The sequence below is a fragment of the Rhinolophus hipposideros genome, assembly GCF_964194185.1.
Source record: "Rhinolophus hipposideros genome assembly, chromosome: 21".
In the NCBI taxonomy this organism is placed as follows: Eukaryota; Metazoa; Chordata; class Mammalia; order Chiroptera; family Rhinolophidae; genus Rhinolophus; species Rhinolophus hipposideros.
This window is the reverse complement of record NC_138067.1, coordinates 47,938,407-47,962,261: the sequence shown is the minus strand read 5'-3', so window position 1 is coordinate 47,962,261 and position 23,855 is coordinate 47,938,407. Positions and strand designations below refer to the sequence as shown.

Genomic DNA, 23,855 nt, shown 5'->3' with positions numbered 1-23,855 from the left:
TTGCTAGTATCAGGGCTCAGGACAGGCAGGCCCAAGAGATCTCACAATGCATATTGATTATTTTGAATTAACGTTATTTAAGCAGCAGCCCATGCAAGAAGGAAATCCTGACCTCTCTGTCCTCCTAAAAGCGGGAGATAAGTGCCCTCCCCACTCCTGCAGGAGATAAGGGCTGCCAGACAACTTATCACAAGAGTTAAAAGAATTGAGTCGAGAGCATGTATATATAAGCCTGGTGACAGCTTTACTAATTTACCACCCAAGCCCAAACTTTGTTTCAAGTCCTCACTAACCAACACCCAAACCTTGTGTAGGTGCCTTCCGGATGAGCACTAACTTTCTTTGTTAAAAGATATTAAATTTCTAGGAAAGATGGCGCCTGCCTACCGGCTGCGTAGTAGAAAGGCCCTGCGCAGGGAAAATGGGGACTATCCCTCCAGTCTTCGCCCTAAAGTTAAACAACTCGGTCACTCCCCATATATCTCCGACACCCCCAGACTCACCATCCCTCTGCTGGAGCCCAAGATGCTGTGAGAGAAGTAATGACATATTCTACTACTCCTGCCACTGAAAAGAGCTCACCCAGCAGGCCTGCTGCCCATGAACATACACAGATGAAACTTTTTAGGTCTCAAAGAAATCTTTATTTTTCTGGATTTTCATTATTTTTTTGGCTAATATTGACACGTCTGGTTACCCTTATTACTCAGCTGGCAAAGAACTGACAAACAAAGGAGTACTTAAAACTCAAGCAGAAATACTAACGAGGCTGCCAAAAATTCCTGAAAGAGAATGAAAAATTAACACAATTCCTGAAAAGCTATAACAAGGAAGAGGAACACATTTTGGAAGCAGAAAATAAAAAACTTGGTAGAAGACCAGGAAAAACTGCAAACTGAATTAAAGAAGACTTCAGGTGCTCTGTCTAAGGCACAAAATGACATGATGGCTTGAAGATGCAATCACAGAGACTTTCAAAAGATCACTCAGAACTTCAGGATCGTTCATAGAAAGGCAATGAGAAAGGCCTGTGAACTGTATGAAAGAAATTGTGATATAGCATATCAAGATGGTAAATTTTTTATCATGTTAGCCTCTAGAAAATTTAAAATTCAGTTCAGAAAAATGTACTACGAGCAGCCAATTTTTTCTCAGTGCCAACCATAAGCTATTATCATAATGGCATTATCACAATATTTGACAATGTTTCACATATATTACAAAGTCTGTAATCCAGCTCTTAAGTAAAATACAAGTATTTAAACACCTTATTCAGATACTGATAGTAACACTTGTGTATGATGGCTGTTTACCAATAGAAGGAAACATTTGTTAGCTAGTTACTTCCAAAATTAGAGATTTAAGTTTCATGAAACCTTAAAAGCTTTGATGAGTTTCCACTAATAATAATCTATTTAATTAGAAGATGATAATGATTATGTATTTGAATATAGTGTCCAGTATCAGCAAATTTATTTGTAGGGAGATTAAAAAAGGATAAATGATCGGAATTTGCCACTGTATTTATAGGAAAGAGTCAGAAAGAGCAAAAAATAAAAACAATCACCTTAGTTTAATTTAAACCTAATGATATATGGTTTATTCCCATAAGACAACTGTATTGATAATTATATTTTTGTTACTGTACTTCTGCACCTGTTAGACTGCTTTCACTGACATTTGTGTTAATAACACATAATTAGTAAGCATTCCACCTTTTCAAATTTCACCTAGTAATGGAGTTTACATTTATTCACATAACTGTCAGCACTGAGCTGAAATTATTTTGCAACAATGTGGAGTACTTAACTTATAACATTAATGTACAACATATCCAAAAAGCAAGTGTTTCCCATTGCTGTGACAATTACTAATTATACAAATATGATCTCAAATATAAAAGATATTAAATTTCTCATGAATTTATTGTTTCTTTGTCTAAAAAGTACAAATAGGTATCTGGTTTGATCACTTCTTCGACATTCATTTCATGATATGAGCACCAGATTGTAATTTTCCCATGAGCACATATTATATTGGTTTTTCTACTGTTAATGTAGTCTGGTGTCAATTTTATTATTATATTATTAGTCCAGCTGTTAGAACTAAAAAAGGGTGATGGGGGAAGGAATTCTCCCTCTCCCTGACACTGTTATTATCTTTCTTGGCAATGTCCTCTGGATACTTTATCCGGACAAGCTAAGGAATAGATTTCTTCCTTCTTAACAGTCGATGTACCAGTCTACAGGTAAATAAATAATACTTGGAAAACAAAAATGCATTCATGTACATTTTTAATTACATTCTCCCAATACTCTAGTAGGTGAGACAGACAATTCCCAGAGACAACATGACACATCTAAAGGCATCTAGAAGCCAGGAGTGGAAGTGGGCTGAGCTCTCCATGGTGCCCCCAGTTCAGTGACTAGTCTCCATCTAACAATGACCCTCACTACCTCCAAGGAAGCTGTTTGAGGGTCATGCTTGAAACCATTTTCCAGAACTCACTGAGCCAGCCATCCCAGACTCAGAATGACCCACAGAACAGGCAACTGTTTCCCAAGTTTTCATTAGGAAAAAACTCTCCAAGGGGTCACCAGATCAATTCATCCATACTACCCTCAGCATTCTAGTCCTTTATTATACTCAGGATTTCATTTTTCACTTGTGGGCCCTCCAGCCTTGTCATCATATCCACTCTACAACTCTGTTTCTTCTCCCTGTGAAGGAGAAGAATCAGGTTGGTTTCTCATACTCTGGTTTTCGTTTGGAGTCCTAGAAAAGTATGCAAAGCCTCTAGCACAGATATGTAGCCCCCAGGACAACCCTCTGGTCCCACGGAGCAGATTGAGTCCGATGGTGATGCTCTCAAGAGCTCAGGGGTGGAGTCAAAGTGCCTTGGTTCCACCACATACTAGGCAGGTGTGGTAGGCCCCCAGTGATTTTCCCCATCACACACACTCTTGTGTTGTCCCCTCTTCCACTGACCAATAGAATAAGGCAGAAGTGATGGGATTTTGGCATGTCACCTTCAAGATGAAGTAATAAAAGACTGTCGCTCTGTTTAGGCTCTCGTTTTCTCTCTCTCTCTCTCTCTCTCTCTCTCTCTCTCATTTTGGAGGAAGCCAGCTACAACGTCATGAGCAGCTCTATAGAGAGCAAACAGAGACCTCCTGCCAACAGCCACATGGGTAAGCTTGAAAATTGATCCTTCAGTCCCCATTAAGGTCCTGTCAAAAGCTTAACTTAGACCTCATGAGACACTGTGAGCTAAAACCACCCAATTACACCCGTATTTTGGACCTTCAGAAATTATATAAGAAAATAAATGTATGTTGTCTTAAGTTACTAAGTGTCAAGTCAATTTGTTACAGAGCAACAGGTAATGAATACACCAGGTGTAGTTATAACCTTCACCCAGAACCCACCACTGACTAAAAATGTCATGGTGTCAGGTACTGTGCTAAGTGCCTTATAGGTGCACTTTCTTTCAATATTTATAACATCTCCATGGAGGGAGATGCCATCCAACTTTACAGGTGGGGAAACTGAGACTCAGAAGGTAAACTACCTGTTACCAGTCATAGAACTGGTAAGTGGTGATAACAAACTCAGTTCAAGGAGAGAAGATTGGCAAAAAGAATTTAAAATCAGACACGTGAATCCGGTCATTTTTCCCATTACACTCAATCAGGAGTTGAGGTTTGAACAGCCACAGAAAGGGAAGTATAAATCCCCGGGAAATGAGAGAAGAATGTCAGCAACACCTGCAATAGTATTTTCATTCAGAATCTCACTCTTCAGGAGGAGCTTTTCTTGAGCTGTTGTTTCTGCAGAGGGAACCTAGTAGACAGACTTACAGAACGACCTTTGCTCTCAATTTCCGCTTCTGAAAGGTCTCACGCAAGAGCACCATGCCACTGGGCCCAATATCATTCTTGCTCAAGTCGAGATACCTCAGGTATTGGTGGTTGAGGAGCATGGAAGCTATGGCCTGGCAGCAGATGGAGGTGAACAGGCACCTGTCCAGCCTGTGGGACGGAAACAGAACAGTCGCCTCATCCCATATCCCAACAAAGGTTGACAGCCTAGAAACCACACTTAGATGGGAACAAGTCCTTTCATTCCAAATATGTGAGTACCTACCAGGCATAGGTTTCTTTGTGTGTTTTGGATGATTATTCAGAGTCGGCTATGCAGTTCCTAACTCTGAGATGGAGCCATATCTTGTTAAAAATGGATTGTGACCACTCATTGCCTTTGCTCATTCAGAACATATCTGTTTGGCACCACCTGTGTGCTGAGCACTGCACTGGGTGTTGTTGACGCAACAGTGAAGAAAAACAGTGCAAAGGTCACAACATCCCTGGCTTCCTGGAACTCAGAGTTGATTGGGGGGTGGGGGAGAAGGAGGAAGGAAATCAAGTAAGTATACTCTGTTGACTTTAAACAAATAGCCAGATGTTTCTCCAGCAAAACTGATATATTTGGGAACAATAAAGAATTGCCATTCGGTAGATAAAGAAGAGATGGTGCATATATACAACAGAACATTCCTCAGCCATAAAAAAGAAGGAAATCCTGCCACTGGTGACGACATGGATGGATCTAGAAGGTATTGTGCTGAGTGGAGTGTCAGACAGAGAAAGACAAATATAATGTGATCTCACTTACATGTGGAATCTACAAAACAAATGAACAAACAAAACAGAAACAAATTCATAGATACAGAGAGCCAATTGGTGGTTGCCAGATTGGAGGGGGTTTAGGGGACTGGGTGTAAAAGGTGAAGGGATTAAGAAGTACAAATTGGCAGTTACAAAACAGTAAAGAGGATGTAAAATACAGCATAGGGAATATAGTCAGCTATACTGTAATAATTATGTGTGGTGTCAGGTGGGTACTAGACTTATCAGGGCGATCACTTCATAAAGTATATAAATGTCTAGTCACTATGTTGTACACCTGAAGCTAATATAATATTGGATATCAACTGTAATTGAAAAAAATTTTTAATTACACAAAAATACCTGCCAATATTATGACAGAAAAAAAAAAAAAGAATTGCCATTCAGGACAAGTGGTCTAACAGCAAATCCCACAGGCATGCTGAGAACAAAGGAGGGGAATGCTCATTTATGGACTTGGGAGGGGCTGTTGTAAACAGAGTCCATTGGAGAAACCTTCAGGGCAGCATTACTCACAGTAGCTAGGATACGACACAGCCTAAGTGTCTGTTGAAGGATGAATGGATGAAGAAGATGTGATGTTTACATACAATGGAATGTTATTCAGCCATAAGAAAGAAGGAAATCCTGCCATTTGCAATAACTCAGGATGGACCTAGAGGACATTATACTAAGTGAGATAAGCCAAACCCAAAAAGACAAATTCTGCCAGAATTTGCATTTCTAACAAAGTCCTAGATGACATTCCTAGGCTGAGGACCACACTTTGAGAACCACTGTTTTGAAGCTCCCCAGTCCTCTAATCAAATGGAGGGGGAAAAACAGAAATGCAAAGACTTTCCCATATTCTATCCTGAGAGAATTCTATACACCATTGTCCTGATCTCAAAGAAGGAAACTTACTCAAAAATCTGTAGTCCAGAGTCAGGGTTCATCAGGCCCTTACAGAGCAGGATAACCCCTTCGTCCTTCAGGCTGTTAAAACCAAGTTCCAGACTTCTCAGGTTTTTGTTTTTATCAAGAACAGACGCCATATCCTGACAGCAGTCAGAGGTCAGGGCACAATTTCTCAGCCTGCAAAGAAACACACATAAGGGGAAAACCAAACCAACCAAAACACCCTTAAATTTGACGTCTTTCCTGCTTTTTTTTTTTTTTTGAATAACAGCTTTATCAAGATATAATTAACATGCCATACATTTCACCCATTTAAAGGGTACTAGCGTTGCTTTTTAGTATGTTCACAGATTTGTGTGACATTTACCACAATTTTAGAATATTTTTGTTACCCCCCCAAAGGAAGACTCTGTACCCCGGAGCAGTCATTCCCAATTTCTCCCCCCACCCCACCCTTAACAACCACTAATCTGTTTTCTGGATATTTAAACAAATATCTGTGCCCCATGTTCATTGCAGCAGGACAGGTTTGCCTGTTCTGGACACTGAAGATAAATGTGATCACACATGATGTGGTCTTTTGTGTCTGGCTTTTCACTGAACATAACATTTTCAAGATTCATCCACATTGTAAAACATATTAGTGCTTTGCTCCATTTCACTGAATAATATTCCACAGTAAGGATAGACCACACTTTCTTTATCCATTTATCAGCTGATGGACACTTGGGTTGTTTCCACGTTTTGGCATTATGAATAATGCTGCTGAACACCGTGTACAAGTTTTTGTATAGATGTAAGTTTTTATTTTGCTTGTGTCTATGCCCAGGAAGTGGGGTTGCTGACTCATATGTGTGTCTACGGTTAGCCTTACAGGTGCTGCTACACCATTTTCCGAAGCAGCTACACTATTTCTTGCTTCTTTTTGGGGACACTGAAAATGTCAGTGGGTTCAGGGGATATTTTGCACCACTTCTGCATTTCTGGTTTTATGAGCCAGCAAATTTCTTTACGATTTAACTCAGTTTGAGTTTATTTTCTGATGATAATAATAATGTGATAGAATTGTATTATTAATAATAAAAGCACCCTGACACCTAAGGGAGATCATTTAAAGGATTCCTCATAGAGTGAGATAAACGTCAAGCAGGGCATCATTTAGTATGTATCCTGGCCCCTACCTTTGAGTTAGTGACATGACCCTCTTCCTAATTCCTTACCGTGCTTCCCTGAAAACAAGACCGAGCCGGACAATCAGCTCTAATGTGTCTTTTGGAGCAAAAATTAATACAAGACCCGGTATTACATTACATTACATTATATTATATTATATTATACTATACTATATTATATTATATTATATTATATTATATTATATTATATTATATTATATTATACTACATTGTATTATACCTAGTCTTATAGTAAAATAAGACTAGGTCTTATATTAATTTTTGCTCGAAAAGACACATTAGAGTTGATTGTCTGGCTAGGTCTTATTTTCGGGGAAACACGGTATGTTATTCTGATGTCAAAGGCATAACATTCACTCTGAATGTCAGGGCTCATGGGAACACCTTAGAGCAGAGGCTCCCAAACTTTGTCAGTTCATGTCACCCTTAGCATCTCAGCGGTTGTCTCACATTGTCCTGTTCCCCATTAAATTTTGTGAGCACTCACATGACAGCAGTGGCTGAAAACCTAGTTTTGCCAAGATATGACATCACCAAAAGGAATGTACACAGTCTGAGGTTGAAGTGAAACCACCTGAAGCTAATAGTTCTTGCAGTGATGAGCAGATGTCGCTGTTTCTTAAATTTAAACTATCCTTTAGTGCCTCTGTGAGGTCACTGTGGGGTGTCTTGGCACGCAGTTTGAGAAGTCTGCCTCTAGATACCTTACCTCTGAAACCGAGCTAATAACATGTTCCCTTCACTATGCTTTCCTCTAGCATTCTCACAGCACCACATACGCAGGAGATACTTAATAAATACGTTGCATATGTGCATATATAACAGGTCCTGTCAATGATGCCATTCTACTCCCGGGTGTTCCAAGAAGAGAACATTTGGGGACTTACACGAGCCTCTGCAGAGGATGCCTGGTGTGTCGTAAGGCATTCCAAAGTTGTTTTGCACCTTCGTCCGTCAAGGCATTTTCTGCCAAACTCAGGTGGGTCAGCATATTGTTGGTATTCTTGAAAGGCAAAATGAGACTGTTACAGCAGAGCAATGTGGTGTCACAGTTCTCCAGCCTGTGGGGGAGAAAAACATGGGTGGGAGGCAGCTTAACTCCTGCCTGAGACTGGGTTTTGTCTCCTACTGAGCAACGAAAGTTCAGCCTGGGCTTTCCTTCGAAATGCAAAAGCCTCAGCATTACTTCTGGAACCGTCTCTTACGGCCTCCAAGTTTTAAAGGAGAGGACAGCAAGTTTGATGTGAGAACAGTAGACTCAAGGGACTATGGGTCAAGGAACTCATTACATCGTGGGACTAAGAGGGACGAGAAAGAGATCATCAATGATTGAAGAATAAATAACAGATATGGAGATGGCTTAGGAAGAGACATCATTTCATAAATTGAAAAAATAGAAAGATGCATTAAAGACATGAGCAAGCATTCATGTTAGAGAAACTAAAATGAGTAGTAAGGTTATGAAAATATTTTCATTAGTAATGAGGGACATGCAAATTTAAAACATGATATCCTTTCTTGCTCAACAGATTGGCAAAAACAGTAATGGGAATACTGACAGTAACAAGTGTTGGATGAGATATGTGGAGTGTGTGTGTGTGTGTGTGTGTGTGTGTGTGTGTGTGTGTGTGCTGTCTGAACCTGGGCAGCAGGTAACATAGGTACCTACATTAATGCATGTTCATATAACTGTTATCATTCAGCAGTGAAGACCAATGGGCTACAGAAGCAATCGAGCACAGATGAACACTAAAATGTCAGCTGATCAGAAAAAGGACACATAGTAGATGAAGCCACTTATGTGACCTTCAAGCAGTGCAAGGCTTTGTGATGCTCTGTTGAAAGACACATGGATAGTAGCACTAAGTGTGCATAAAAATAAGGAGCCTGGTCATCCCAATGCAAGATGGCTATTGAGGGGGTTGGGGCAGGGTTCAAGACAACCAATGAAGAAGGAAAACAGTACTGGTGAGGAGGTTCTAGTTCATAAACTAATGATGGGTACATCTGGCTCATTATAATTATATATTCTAGGATATTGGGTATAAATATGTACTTTTATGAAGATTCCCCCCTCTATGTAATTGACCACCTATGTAATTATATCAATCACAAGACTCAAGTTTGTTCCATTATACACGCATTCCTCTATTACTGCTTTACCACCCAGAAGCACTGAACCTACCAAACAAATAAACAACAGTCACAACAACAATAAAAAGACTTACGATAGTCTCTCTAGTTGGGCCAATGATAGGTAATATATCCCAGAGTTCATCAGGGAGCTACTTCTTAGCATTAGAGTCTTCAGGTGTGGGTTACTTTTGAGATTCCTGGCAAGATCAAGCAAACTTTTGGGGGTAATTGAGCAGTCTTCCAACCTGTAAGAGTCACACAAAAATGCCAAGCCTCAGCTCCTGGGGAAAATGGTGCCCATTTAGTTACGTAGATCTCCACTACTGTGTCGCATTCTTGTTCCTCACACCAGAGTGACTCTAGCGGTTATCTGCCTCTTCCATGGCTGGTTCAGCACAGTCATGTTATCAGTAGAAAAGGATACACACTGGGGGCTATTATCAAATGCCCAACCATCACTGGCTCGAACTACCGTGTTTCCCTGAAAATAAGACCTAACGGGAAAATAAGCCCTAGCATGATTTTTCAGGATGACATCCCTTGAACATAAGCCCTAATGCATCTTTTGGAGCAAAAATTAATGTAAGACCTGGTTTTATTTTCGGGGAAACACGGTATGAGCCAGGGACGCAATTCAGCCCTTGAAATACAGCTTCTTTTTACACTTCTTTGCCAAACAACCTTTATGAGGAAGAAATGACACTCAGTCACATGAGACAGCTCTTCCGAAGTCACACCGTTGCCACCTTGTCAAGCGAAGTGTCCATCTCAAGTCGACCTGTTCAGACAGACTTTTAAGCAAACTATTATCCTTTATTTACCACCCCCTAAGACCGTTCTGTAATGTAAAAGAAAGGCAGGAGAATGTAGTGAAGATCCAGGCTCCATTCAGCTCTGACATGTCAGGGAGTGCAGCTGGCAGATGGAAACAAATCAAGAGGCAACGTAACATAGCAAAAGGCTGTGGGGGAGCTAAGTAAGCCTCCATGTACTGGTGTGGGGGCTTCAAAAATACTTTTCCTCACAACTTCTAAGTTCTTCTGGATAGACAAATAAGCAAACTGAACAGAGACAGATTAACAGAAGAAAATGCCCCAAGTTCATTACAGATGTACATGTGGGGGTGCCATTAAATAGGTGACTTAAAGAGGCATTGGGCAGTTGAGGTTTACAAGCCATTCTGGAGCTAAGGAGAAATGGGGGTTGTGGTTTGGGGCTTCAAAGGAGAGGAAGGCAAGTCACCTGGAGATGGAAACTCAATGTTTGGTAAATAAATGTTTGTTGGGCCATCTGTAAGAATGGGACATGGAGAGAACTTTGAACAATGGGCCTTGCTAGGCTCCTCCTTCTCTCACTCTAGTTCATATTAAACATACTTATTTCTGATGATGGCCAACTTCCCCAAGCAGGTCAGCTGTCTACATTCCTGTTAGGTAGTTGGGGGTTGGGAGGTCAAAGGTTTTTCTGAGTCTTTTGTTCCTTAATTACCAGCTTAAAAGCAATATCCCAAAAGGTATATTTCTGGGGTGGTAAGCTCTGCTTCCCCTGAAATGTTGATTTGCTGACTCTGGAGAAAAAGGCTTTGATATACCGTATCTGCCCATGTCTGCTGTGTAAACACCGCCACCACGGCTGGTTTCAAGCGACTGTTGTGAAGTCACTGAATGCAGAGATGGGAAGAGATATGCAGCTGCACACAAAACTGGTAACCATTCGAGGTGGTGGTGGATGTGTTCATGAGCTTGACTGTGATGGTCATGTCACAACATCTATGTCCATTACACCATTATGTGGTTTGCCTCAGAAAAAAAAAGCTGAGTGATCTGGATCAAAGATGGCCTGCAGCTGACCATGTGACCCCCACCTCTGAAAAGACTACTGGGTGTCGGGATGCTCTCTCAATCCCAGCCTCGAGTCTCACCTCAGACACTGCAGACAACACTGCCAGCATTTCAAGGCCATGCATAGAGTTTCCATGGCCTCATGCCCCACTTCTGTGCCTTGTATTTCCAAGTATCTCAGATACTGGTTTTTCATCAAAACTTGCATTAAGTCTTCAGTCAATAGGGAAGATTTCACATGCCTAAAGCTGGAGAGGTAAGCAGTGCCCAAGTTATGGATCCCATCATTTGTTCTTTTTAAATAGCATTATTGAGGTATAATTGATGTATCAAAAATGTATCTGTCCTATATTTAATGCTTCTAATTTGATGAGTTTGGACATATGCATACACCGAGAAACCTTCACCACACTCGAGGTGGCTAATTAGTTCTTTTATTTCTCCAGCTTTATTAAGATGTAATTGACATATAACAATGTGTATGTTTACTCAAAGAGGGTTTTAGGAATTTGACCTCAAAGGCAAGAGAAGTAAAAGCTAAAATAAATGAATGGGACTATATCGAATTAAAAAGCTTCTGAACAGCAAAAGAAACCATTGATAAAATAAAGAGGCAACCAACCGAATGGGAGAAGATATTTGCAAACAATGCCTCTGATAAGGGGCTAATATCCAAAATATATAAGGAACTCTTACAACTCAACAACAAAAAGACAAACAATACAATTAAAAAATGGGCAGAGGACCTGAACAGAAACTTCTCCCAACAAAACATAGAAATGGCCAACAGATGTATGAAAAAATGCTCAACTTCACTAGCTATTAGGGAAATGCAAATAAAAACTACAATGAGATATCACCTTATACCAGTCAGAATGGCTATCATCAACAAGACAAATAACAAGTGTTGGAGAGGCTGTGGAGAAAAAGGAACCCTCATACATTGTTGGTGGAAATGTAGATTGGTGCCACCACTATGGAAAACAGTATGGAGGTTCCTCAAAAAATTAAAAATAGAATTATCATATGACCCAGCAATCCCTCTCCTGGGTATCTACCCAAAGAATCTGAAAACATTTATACATAAAGACACGTGTGCTCCAATGTTCATTACAGCTTTATTTACGGTGGCCAAGACATGGAAACAACCAAAGTGTCCTTCGATAGATGATTGGATAAAGAAGTTGTGGTATATACACACAATGGAATACTTCTCTGCCATAAGATGAAATAGTGCCATTTGTGACAACATGGACAGATCTTGAGATTATTATGCTAAGTGAAATTAAGTCAGAAAAAGTCAAGAACCATATGACTTCACTGATATGTGGGTATAAAACTGAAAGCAACAAAAGAATAAGACAAACAAATAAACAAAAACTCATAGACAGAAACAACAGTTCAGGGTAAGGAGGAAGGGGAGTGATAGAAGAGAGTAAAGGGGGATCAAATATATGGTGATGGAAGGAGAACTGATTCTGGGTGGTGAACACACAACGATGTAATACAGAATTATGGACCTGAAATCTATGTAACTTTACTAAACATTGTTACCCCAATAAACTTTAAAGAAAAGAAATAAATAAAATTTAAAAAACCAATGTGTACGTTTAAAGTGTGTAACATGTTGAATTGTTAACTTTATATACTGTAATATGATCACCATGTAGTGTTAGCTGACACCTCCATCAAGAAATCACAAAATTTCCACTTCTGTTTTGTGGTGAGAACATTGACAATCTATTCTTCGGGACTCTCAAGCATACAAAACAGTGTTGTTAACTATAGTCACCACACTGTGCATTAGATCCTGAGAACTATTCATCTTCTGACAGGAAGTTTGTACCTTTCATCAATGTCTCCCCATTTGCTAATAAGTTATACATTCAGTCCATCAATCTGTGGGCCCTTTCTGTGCAGTCCAGGGCTGCAGACCTACTTCTTAGGATGGTTATAAGTTTTAATTAAGAGCACTGAAATGTAACGCACCTAAGACAGCCCAGAAGGGCGTAAATGTTTGCTGTTACATTTTTTTGCTATTGGAAATAATGTTGCCATGATGTTCTCATCCATTCCTCTGGGTACCTGGGTGTGGATTTATCTTGGGTGGGTTTTAAAAGTGGACGTTGGGGTCAAGGCGCACATGCACTTTCCTTTTCGTATAGCCTGCCACACTGCATTGAATCTGTGTCACCTCTTCCCCCCACCATAGAAATCTTATCCCTTCCAATGCAGCTCCTACTTACCCTCTTTGAGAAGCTTAGCACATGCAGGGACCTGCTAATGGTGACATCTCACTGTTGTGTGCTGTCGTGATGGAGAAGATGGGCTTCAGACTGAGATGGAGAATCACAAAGCTTACCCGCTGCGTGATCTTAGACAAGTCACTTAAACGCTCATGTTCTCATTTTCTTAAAATATTGGGATAACACTACCTACCTCAAAGGAATGCTGGTGGAAAACCACACCGAGTGCCTCCTCAGCACAGGTGCCTGTCAGGCAGAGAGTAAAAACCACTGAGATTTAAAATTGTAAAGGAACCTCCACTCTGCCTTTCACAGCGGCTGCACCAGTCTGCATTCCCACCAAGAGTGGATGAGGGTTCCTTTTTCTCCACAGCCTCTCCAACACTTGTTACTATTTGTCTTGTTGATGAAAGCCATTCTGACTGGGGTGAGGTGATATCTCATTGTGGGTTTATTTTTGTTTTTTTTGTTTGTTGGTTTGTTTTTTGCATTTCTCTGATGATTAGTGACATTGAGGATCTTTTCATATGTTCGTTTACCATTTATATGTCTTATTTGGAAAAATGATCTCACTTATATGTGGAATCTTAAAAAAAACCCAAACTCATAAGAAAACAAATCAGATTTGTGGTTGTCAGAGGTGGGGGTTAAGGGAGTTGGGTGAAGGTGGTCAAAAGGTACAAACTTTCAATTGTAAGAGAAATAAGTACTGGGGTGCGATGTACAGCACTGTGACTGTAGTTCACACTGCTCTGTGGTATATTTGAAAGTTGCTATGAGAGTAGACCCTTCTCATCACAAGGAAACATTTTTCAGTAACTACATGCAGTGATGGATGCCAACTAAACTTACTGTGTGCGACAACATGGATGGACCTAGAGGGTATTATGTGAAGTAAAATAAGTCAGATAGAAAAAGTTGAGAACCATAAGATTCCACTGATATGTGGGATATAAAAATGAAAGCAACAAAGAAACAAGACAAACAAAGAAACAAAAACTCATAAACATAGATAATAGTTTAGTGGTTACCAGAGGGTAAGGGGGTAGGGGAGTGGTAAATGAGGGTAAATGGGATCAAATATATGGTGATGGAAGGAGAACTGACTCTGGGTGGTGAACACATTGTGTAATGTGATATATAGATGATGTATTACAGAATTGTACACTTGAAACCTATGTATTAGGTTGGTGCAAACATAACTGCCATTTTTGCAATTATTTTTAACCTTTTAAACCACAATTACATTTGCACCAACCTAATAACTTTACTAACCATTGTCATCCCAATAAACTTTAATTTAAAAAAAAGAAATACTGTGCGATCTCACTTATATGTGGCATCTAAAACTAAAATAAATTAATAAACAAAACAAAAATAGACCAACAGGTATGGAGAACAAGCTGATGATTGCTAACAGGGAGGAGGTGGGGAGATGGGAAAAAACTAAACTTACAATGGTAATCATTTTGCAACATGTATGTCAAGTCAAAAGACTATACACCCTAAACTTACACAGTGTTGTATGTCGATTACTTCTCAATAAGACTAGAAGGAATAAAATGACGGACATGGAGTCCTCCTGCAAATCTAGTGAGCAGAGAGGGAGTAAACAAACTGGGTGGGAAACAGACTGTCTCCACGGAATTCCTTCCAGCCGGGGTTTGTTTCATACTCACATCAGTTTTCGTAGCTTACATGCAGGGTGTTTCAGGGCTTTGGAAAGAACGTTCACCGCATCAGGCTCCATAAAGCTGTTTGGCACAGCCAGAACTTCCAAATTCCTATGTGTCCTAAACACAGAGCACAGGTCTTGCCACCAGAGGAAACATCGATTGCTGCCTTCTGGTCTGAGTGGAAAGAAGAAAACAGAATATGACTCGTGTTTAGAGATCATACTGGAGAAAACAGGAGTAAACCCAAGGCGGGTGGTCCCTACCCTGGTTATGATCAGACCCCTTGATGATTCTAACAAGAGTCCCTTATTTTAAAAAATACCCAGAAGAACCAGTACAAGATTTCTCACTTCATTCCAGGAAGATTCATGGCTTCAGGTAAAGATACCTGTATTTCCCCATGATGTACAAAGAAAGGAAGTTGTTTTTTAATCACTTAGGATTTCTATGGGGTCAGAGACTAAATTCTATCTTGCATCCTATATTCTTATTCTGTGTTTATAAAATTGTTATTAAAAAGAAAAAATGCTACATAGGAGAATAAGGAAAAACTTAATCTGGAAGGACCTGCTGACTTTCTCTTCATTCTTCTCCATGAACCCTTTCAGAGAAGCTGACCAAGAGATGCAGGAGGAAACGGGTGAAGGTGGTCAAAGGGTACAAACTTCCAGTGATAAGATTAATACATTCTGGGGATGTAATGTCCAGTAGGATGATTAATAATATTGTATTGTACGTTTGAAAGTTGCTAAGAGAGGGGATTCTAATAGTTTTCATCACACACACACACAGAAATTGTAACTATGTGAGGTGATGGATATTAACTCACCTTCTTGTGGTCATCATTTTTCAATATATACACACATAAAATCACTATGTTGTGTACCTTAAACTTACATAATGTTACAGGTCAATTACATCTTAGTAAAACTGGGGAGAATAGACCAACCAACAACCTTCAAGAACTTCCACAAGAGTTAGCAATGGACTAATTCACGTGAAAGAAATCTGTCATCTTTTAAGAGTTCTACTAATGTTAGGTTTTAAGATTAATCAGTCTTTTTAAAAAAACTTTGTTTTGAGGTTATTTTATTTTCTAATGTGATGTGTGACTTAGTAAATTTTAAAAAGTTTTAATTTTTCAATTACAGTTGACATACAATATATCAATTTCAGGGGTAAATTTTATTTTTAATTATAGTTGACACACAACATTTTATTAGTTTCAGGTGTACAATATGGTGATTCAACATTTATATACCTTATGAAATGATCACCACAATGTTTAGTCACCATCTGTCACCACTGTTATTATATTTTTGGCTCTATTCCCTATGCAAAGATAATTCAGTCTTATAGCAAGACATTATGATTAGACTTTTGACCAATATGCAACACCAAGTTGAGTATCAAGCGCTTGGCCTTCATTCCTCTTCCAGACAGAAGGTACTTGGGGCTGGAAGGTCAATCAGATATGATGTGGAACCAACTGGGTTTATCCATATAAGCTGGGAGTAGACATAGAAGAACCTGTCCTGTGAAGTCACTTAATACCAGTGAATAAAATTCATTCCACCCACGAAATACTAACACTCCTTGGAGAGCAACTGGTGATAACTGTGATGATAAAGTTAAAGATGTGATATGTGGACTCTGATCCAGCAATTCTAAAAATATACCTAGGACAGGGGCTGGCTAACTTTTTCTGTGATTGGCCAGACATACGTTTTGTGGCAACTACTCAATTCTGCCGTAGCTGTTTGGTAGCAGTCATGGGCAATACATCACAAGCAACCATGGTTGAGCTGCAATTAACTTTTATTAAAATAAGCAGCAAAGTCAGTCTACTTGTCCAGCTCCTCATCATAGCTATTGGAGGTCCAATGTTAGTTCAAGGCATAGCTTCAGTCAGTTGTGTGACCTTGCATAAGACACGACATCTATCTGATCTCCAGGGCTTTGTGGTGTCAAGTGGTGACAATAAGAGAAATAATTCACATAAAAGTACCTGGCACTGTGTCTGGTGTATGGCAAAGGCTATACAAATATCAACCAGTATGAAAACAGTATGGGGGAAAATGGGTAGTCAGTGCTATTGCCATGTCTTAAGAAAAACAAATCCATTGTATTTGTTAAAATATAAATTTGTTTGTTTCCTGAGAGAGTCTTAGCTGAGTGGTGGGGATAAGAATTATACTGGAACAGCTGGAGAACTCAAGCCCTTGACCACGGCACTAGACACCCACTTCAGACTTCAGTGGGGAATAAGATATAGGCAGGAGACATGATGATTTCAAGTGGTTTAGTAGGAAAGCAAAGAGGGAGATGGAATGGTCCCTTGATGAGGAGTTGCAGTTTTCATTTATTTTCTTCCTTATTCAAAGATGGAAGAGATGTGTTTACACTGAAAGAAGGATGCCCAGAGCTGTGCAGTCCAATATGGTGGCCACTAGCTCCATGTGGCTACTTAAATTTAAAAAATAAATAAAATTTAAAAATCCAGTGTCACAGTCACACTAGCCATATTCCAAGGGCTCAACAGTTCCACGTAACTAGTGGTTCCCATATTGGATGGCAAAGATAGAAAATGTTTCCATCATCATAGAAAGTCCCACTGGATAGCACTTCCCCAGAGACTAAAAGATTGATGACACACAGAAGTAAGGGTGACAAAGAAAGTAAGTTCCCCACATATATAGGAGGGGAACGCATGCAGAATAGAAATAAGGAAGGTGATCAACTCATCTTGTTTTTCCAGGACTTCCCCAGTTTTAACATGGAAACCTGCATCCCAGAAACACCTTCTGTCCTGGTTTTCAAACTGAAAGTCCTATGTGTCAGGGATCCCATTGAGACAGATGGTCACCCTAGATGCCCTGGACAAAGCAGACTGACAAGGGAGCAGTTAGAGCACTCACTCAGGGCAAGAAAGGGGATCTGAGTCGAGACTGCACGCTTTGGTGATGGTCAGGGTAACAGTCAGTTCCATTTCCCGCAAATGTTGACAGTGCTTGAGGCAGAAAGCAGACACTTGCATGTCTTTCTTCTTGCTAATGACCAAAGTTACTTTATGACAATCACGTAGGGTGTGACTCACAAATGCCTCCTCCTGGATTTCATGCAGATAGTAGAATAACTGTGGGACCCGGTGGTGCACGGTAAGTGACAGGGCTGCGACTTTCAGCAGTTTCTTTTTATTCTCCAAGGATACCCTGCATCCAAAGAACAGCTCCACAGCGCGAGCACACCTCTCATTTAAAAGGCCAAACAGGAAAAGCCCCATGTAAGTGAGGTGATTTCTCTTTCTTCCAGTATGTGATATTAGGCGTATGGCCTGAGCACAGTCCAACACCTGGAAATTGCAGTCTTTGTGGGAAGTGAAGGACGTACAACAAGGCTGCAAAAAATTCCTGGAAGCTCAAGAGGGTGAAGGCATAGTGGTCTTCTCCCCCTGCCACCCTTCAAAAAATATTTGCATTGAGGAGAGTAGCCATGGCCGCCTCATCCAGCTTGGCCCGCTTGAGGTCTTTCTTATCAAACACCCATCGTATGTTCCACATACCTTCTGCCGCCACTTGACACAGGCCTTTCAGTTGTTCTTGGTGAGTCTCATTGGCAATGCTTCCAACCTTGGTTGGAAACACACTAGACAGATACTGGGCAAAGACAGCTGTGGCATTCGGATACAAGTGGGTGAGACTGGCTCCTCTCTCTATCTGATGTTTCAGACATGAACACACCATCCAACAGACCACAGGAACCTGGCACATGGAGAAGAGGATCGTGTTCCCTGCAACAAAATCCAAGGCTTCGTCAGCCTGCCTCTTGTTTCTGAAATACGTCCTGAAATACTGAGCTCTTTCAGCCACACTGAACCCTGTAAGGGTGATAAAAGAGGGACATTTCAGAAAGGGCTTGAGGGTCCTGTAGGAGGAGATCCTCAGGAGGACCAGGAGTGTGGCCTCAGGAAGCATCCTTTTGCTCAGCACACTGGCCAGGAGGACAGACGCAGGCAACTTCTGGCTCCAGTCTTCACTCAGGTCCTCTGGTCTGTCCATGAGGGTTAATGTCACTTCCTCGAAGCCATCAAGGAGGAGCAGCAGTTGTTCTGGCTTGGACATCACCTTGGACACTAGAGCTTGAGACCCGGGCCACTTGCGTGCCATCAGCTCAGACAAGCTCTGCCGGTCCACCTGAGCCACTTCCTGGCAATGGACATAGAAAGCGTACCAGAACTTGTGGGGGTAGAACTTGTTTTCTGCCCACTCCAACATCATCTTCTGGGCCAGGGTTGTTTTCCCAACCCCAGCGACTCCCTGGAGGATGACAGTCTTGGGCTGTCGACCTTGAGGTCTCCTGGGAAGAAACAGACATGGTAAAAGTCCTTTGTGCCTGTGAATGTCTTGGTAAAAGAAGTTCACGTGGTTCCTGGGCCACGACGTCTTGTCCCACAGGGTGGAAGACTGGTCCATCACATGCAGTCTGTATTCACAGAGTCCATCTAGATTAGCGAGATGGGAGAAACACAGGGCACATCATCAGAGTTATTTGTGAGAACCAATTTACCCACAAGAAAACTAGCCTTGAGGTCTGTACATCAAGTCCTATGAAACACTTGCATAAATCACACACTTTTCAGGAGAGTGGGGCTTTACTTGCAGTTAAGACCTGCAAGTCACAGAAAAATCCACTTCACAAAGCGTAAACAAAGCAAGGCCTGCTTTTTACAGAAAAGGGTGTGGGTGCGTGGGTGGAAGTAAAGCTGTTGAAGTTGGATGATTGGCTCCAAAGCTTCAGTGCCAAGTAGAACCACAGTTCTATTAGCCCATTTGTCCTGTTTCTTGCCTCACAAATAGAAGATTGTTCCTATAGCTTTATCTATGTCATCTGCATTCAAAGCAGGAATAACAGGGAGAAGGGACCTGCTAACAGCTCCTGTCTACTTTTGTGAGGACAAACTGAAGCCCCCAGAAGACATCTACTTATATCCCATGACCTAGAGCTGTCACCCCAACTTCAAGAAAACCTAGGGAAATGGTATTTACCACAAGGCTGGGCACATTTTATCTGTTAGTACATGAGAAGGTAGAGTTAGATATGGGGACGGGAGTTAACAAAATTGGTCACACAACTTCTTCTCAATTTGTGATTTTCTTTCTCTCCTGTCCACTGGACATTTCACAAATTAGAAAAGTGTTTGGTTTCAACTGTGTCCCCTGCTGATGGGTAGGACGGAACTTACTAGAAATCTGACAGCTATTAACTTATTAGCTTTATGACCTTAGGCAAGTCACAGATTCTCCAAGCCTCAGACCTGCCATCTCTAAAATTAAAGTGGGATTTATGACTCTGGCTCACTTCATAGTGTTAAAACTTTATCAGCTTGCAAGGATTTGTTGAGGGAATGAAATCTAAGTAGGCTAAGGCAAGAACTGACCATCCCACATTCCAGGTACTATGTGTTTTCATGATATTAAAATGTTTTCCTTTGGCCCTTGATTCCTTCTGACCTCATCTCTTTATGAAACCCAATTGAGAAGGCTGTTTTCACACTAACACAATTTGGGTTCTTTCTAGAATCCTCCTTTTGATGATCTAGGTAAGTGGCAGTGGGGGAATGAGGGAGGAACTAAGAAATCTGCTGTACCAGCCACTTCTATTCTGGTCCCAATTTTTCTTTGGAGAACTATACCTTCCCGCTTTCATCCCATTACATTGTACTGTGGCTGGACTTACCATCCAACTAGGTCATACGCATAAGAGCCAGTGTCAAACAACCAGACATTTCATCATCTCCTCCATGGATGAGCTCAAGACTCCAGCTCACTCAATGGAGTCAATTTCAGGACACTTTTTTCTGCTGGTGTTACTAAGATGGTACAACATATACTTAGAACGTCTGTTGGCAAAGGTGACCACTGTGTGGAAGAGAGACCACCCGAGACTGAACCCACCAGAAAAGAGAAAGTTAGGAGGAGAGAAAGGATGTCACAGCGATGTAATCTGAGCCCCTGGGTCGGTAGCTGGTCTTCCTAACTAGGCGTGTCCTCAGCTACTCTTTGTGGAAGAGACACCAGGCCAACTTGTTTACAATCCACCATGCCTTAGGAACCAAGCTTCTCTTCCCAAGCCACAGCCCATTCTCTTCCAGGGTTTCTCACAATCCTGACACATACCAGAGTCTTCTTCCTCCAGATTCATTTGTGTTCCTCTTCGGTTCAAGTCCTCTGGCTCCAAGTGAGGTAGAAGTTCTGGAACAGGCAACAAAAGAGGTTGTCCCATTGGAACAACCTTGGTAACATTGGTAAGACTGACAGAACAGGAAGGCAACATATGCCCTTTCTGGATCATAGTGGCTATACCATTCAAGAGTCCCCACCTTAGTCTCCACTTTCTCTCACGATCTTAGTTTATGGAAAAGAAAGTTACCTAGACTCTGTCATGATGTCAGGAAGTGAGGAAATGGTGCTATTTTACGATGTACTAAGGAAGATGTTCAAAGACATACGAATTTATAGCCCAGCCAAACATTAAGAAATACACACAAGCACAGGCACTCACACACGTACGTATATGTAAAATACATACACACTTCAGTGTCTACGTGTATGTGCATGTATGTGTATGCGTGTATGTGAGTATATCTGTGTATGTATATATTTATAGGTACATAAAATTATATAGTCATTGATTCTTATTACTCACAGTAGTTACGCTCCATAAAATCACTATAAACACTAATTAGCCAAAACTGAACCACTGCTCCCAGGAAAATACAGGGCTCGGTTCCTGCAGCCTCTGATTACAACATCATCAACAACTCTTCAATGCATAACCTTGGTCTATGAGTGTTTTTGTTTAAAGACATCTTATTCAATATATATATTGCTGATTCAATCACCTTGCACTCACAGCCAACAGTGCTAAAACTCATGGCTGAATGAAACTTACTTAAAACAACTATTTTCTCAACACAGTACATTACAGCCTACTTGAGATTAGAACACTAGACAACACTTCAGCACTACACTTGGAGGGTCATATGAAACAGGGACATCACCAACAAAAAGCACAAAAGCACAAAAAAATATGGTAATAAATAGACCATCAGAAGGACACTTTTTTACAGGATGAAAGCTGAGGCAAGAAGGCAGAGAGTCGTGTCAACTTGTTCAGCTGGGAATGTGAACGTTCACATTTTTCACCACTCTGTGCATGTCTGTGAATGACTGTGATAGCACGTCACACATTGATTTTGGGGTTACAAATAAATTTTTAGTGAGTAGGAAGAATCCACAAATAATGAAGACACATATACTCGTAAGTGCATATGCGTCCATACACACATACACATACGTATACGCACACTCGGTCTTATCTGATCAGGGTCTAGTCAGTACTGACCTCTCCTGTTCCTCAAGGCTTCAAGGTTCTTTCCACCTCTGAGCTCTTTTGCATAAGGTTTTCCTGGCCTCTGATTCTGTTTTCTATTCACTCTCCCTCCTCATCTTATGGCTGTTTCCTCATTTGTTAGACCCCAACCTAGTGTCACTTCACCAAAAAGAACTACCTGGGAATTCTTATCATAAACAGGCCCCTCTTCATAATAAATCATTCTCTATTCCTTCAATCTTTGTGCACCTATGATACACCAGGTGCCGCGCAAAGTGCTGGCTGATAGAAAAGGGACCTGGTCACCTTCTGTGTAGGTTTATGAATTGTGTTGTTCACACCTGCTCTGTTCTTACCAACATTTGACAACTTGTTACATCAGCTATTGGGAGAGCTGTGTTAACGTCTCACATCCTATTTGTAAGTTTGTCTAGTCCTCCTTCTAGTTGTCAGATTTGGCTCTCTGTACTTTGAAGATGTACAGAAGATGTGCTTTGTACACAAAGTACATCTTTTTTGAAGATGTACTTTGAATATGTGTTATTGACAGAGAAGTTTAGGATTGTAATGTCCTTGGGATTGACCCTCTTGGTCATTATGAAATGGCCCTTTTTAGTCCTCAGTCTGCTTACCTTAAATATTATGCTGGTGACATCACTGTAGCTATACCATCTTTCTTCTGTTTAGTGGCATGTTTCCCCACCATCTTACTTCCTATTTCTCTGTCTTTATTTATCTCTCTGTGTTCAGGTCTTATAAGCAGTATCTGGTTAAGCTTTTTTTTAAAAAAATATGCTTAACAGAATAGTCTTTGCCTTTGGAGTCAGAGCCATCATCTTACTCTATTTGCTTTCTTGTTCAGTGTCCCATATGGGTGGCCAGCAAAATATGTAGTTTTCATCACCTAAGCCCAATCCCATTTCATATATTGGATTATTACTCGCCATTTAGCTCCATTTGTACCCGAAGACACAGTTCTGTCTGGTTCATCTTGGCAAAGATGTCATGAGTCACATCCCAAGCTAGTCGTCCAGGGAAGGACTCTATCAAAAGACGAACTACCTCCCCCCATCTGGCTGTCTTCACCTGGTCCCAGGTGATCTGGATGGAACCAGGTCTGGGGTTCTCCTCCACTAAAAGCTGCTTGAACCTCTGTAGCTCCTCATTGCTTAAATAAAGCATGTACAACATGACCCCATTTTCGAAAGGGTAGTTGGAAAAGGGTGAGAATGGCAAGGATGAGATGAAAGAAGGAGAGGAAGAGGAGAACAAAGAAGAGGAGAAGAAAGAGGAGGAGGAGGAGGAGGAGGAACCAGAATTCAGATTCACATCACTCATCTTCTCTCAACACCGAGAACCTCAGCAGCAGTGATAAAAGCGACTCATCAAAAGAGAGAATGGGGCCGGCCCGGTGGCGCAGGCGGTTAGAGCTCCGTGCTCCTAACTCCGAAGGCTGCGGGTTCGATTCCCACATGGGCCAGTAGGCTCTCAACAAAAAACAAAAAAAATAAATAAAATAAATAAAATAAAAAAAAATAAAAAAATTTTAAAAAAAGAGAGAATGGACGAGACCTATGGAGACATAAAATTATAAGAAAATGAAAGCACTACCCAAGAAGACTGATTTATTTAATCCATTTGGGGGATCCTACCATGTGCCAGTTACTCTATTTACCTCCTTCTCTCAAAGACTCTCTCTCCTGTGGAAAAACCTGCTGGCCCACCAGGCATTTGGGTTCAGTGCTTAGACTCAAATCCACTTTGTAGTTTTTATTCTCTATTCCAC

The 23,855-nt window shown here is 40.9% G+C and overlaps 1 protein-coding gene and 1 pseudogene across 2 annotated transcripts; one reads left to right on the top strand and one right to left on the bottom strand.

Annotated features, from left to right (window-relative positions):
• The first annotated feature begins 372 nt into the window (after positions 1-372).
• On the top strand, positions 373-1,034 carry LOC308489953 (B-cell receptor-associated protein 29-like; annotated as a pseudogene). The gene is made up of 2 exons: positions 373-453; positions 498-1,034. The product of its transcript is annotated as a B-cell receptor-associated protein 29-like (transcript).
• A 2,822-nt stretch (positions 1,035-3,856) lies between these two features.
• Positions 3,857-23,287, bottom strand: NLRP8 (NLR family pyrin domain containing 8; the record flags this gene model as incomplete). Its single annotated transcript, XM_081031564.1, is given in 8 exon segments — positions 3,857-4,031; positions 5,592-5,762; positions 7,666-7,839; positions 14,681-14,851; positions 17,596-18,039; positions 18,041-18,138; positions 18,142-19,178; positions 23,014-23,287. Coding segments are annotated over 8 exon segments (2,544 nt in total), but the record flags the coding sequence as incomplete, so codon positions are not given.
• Positions 23,288-23,855: the final 568 nt, after the last annotated feature.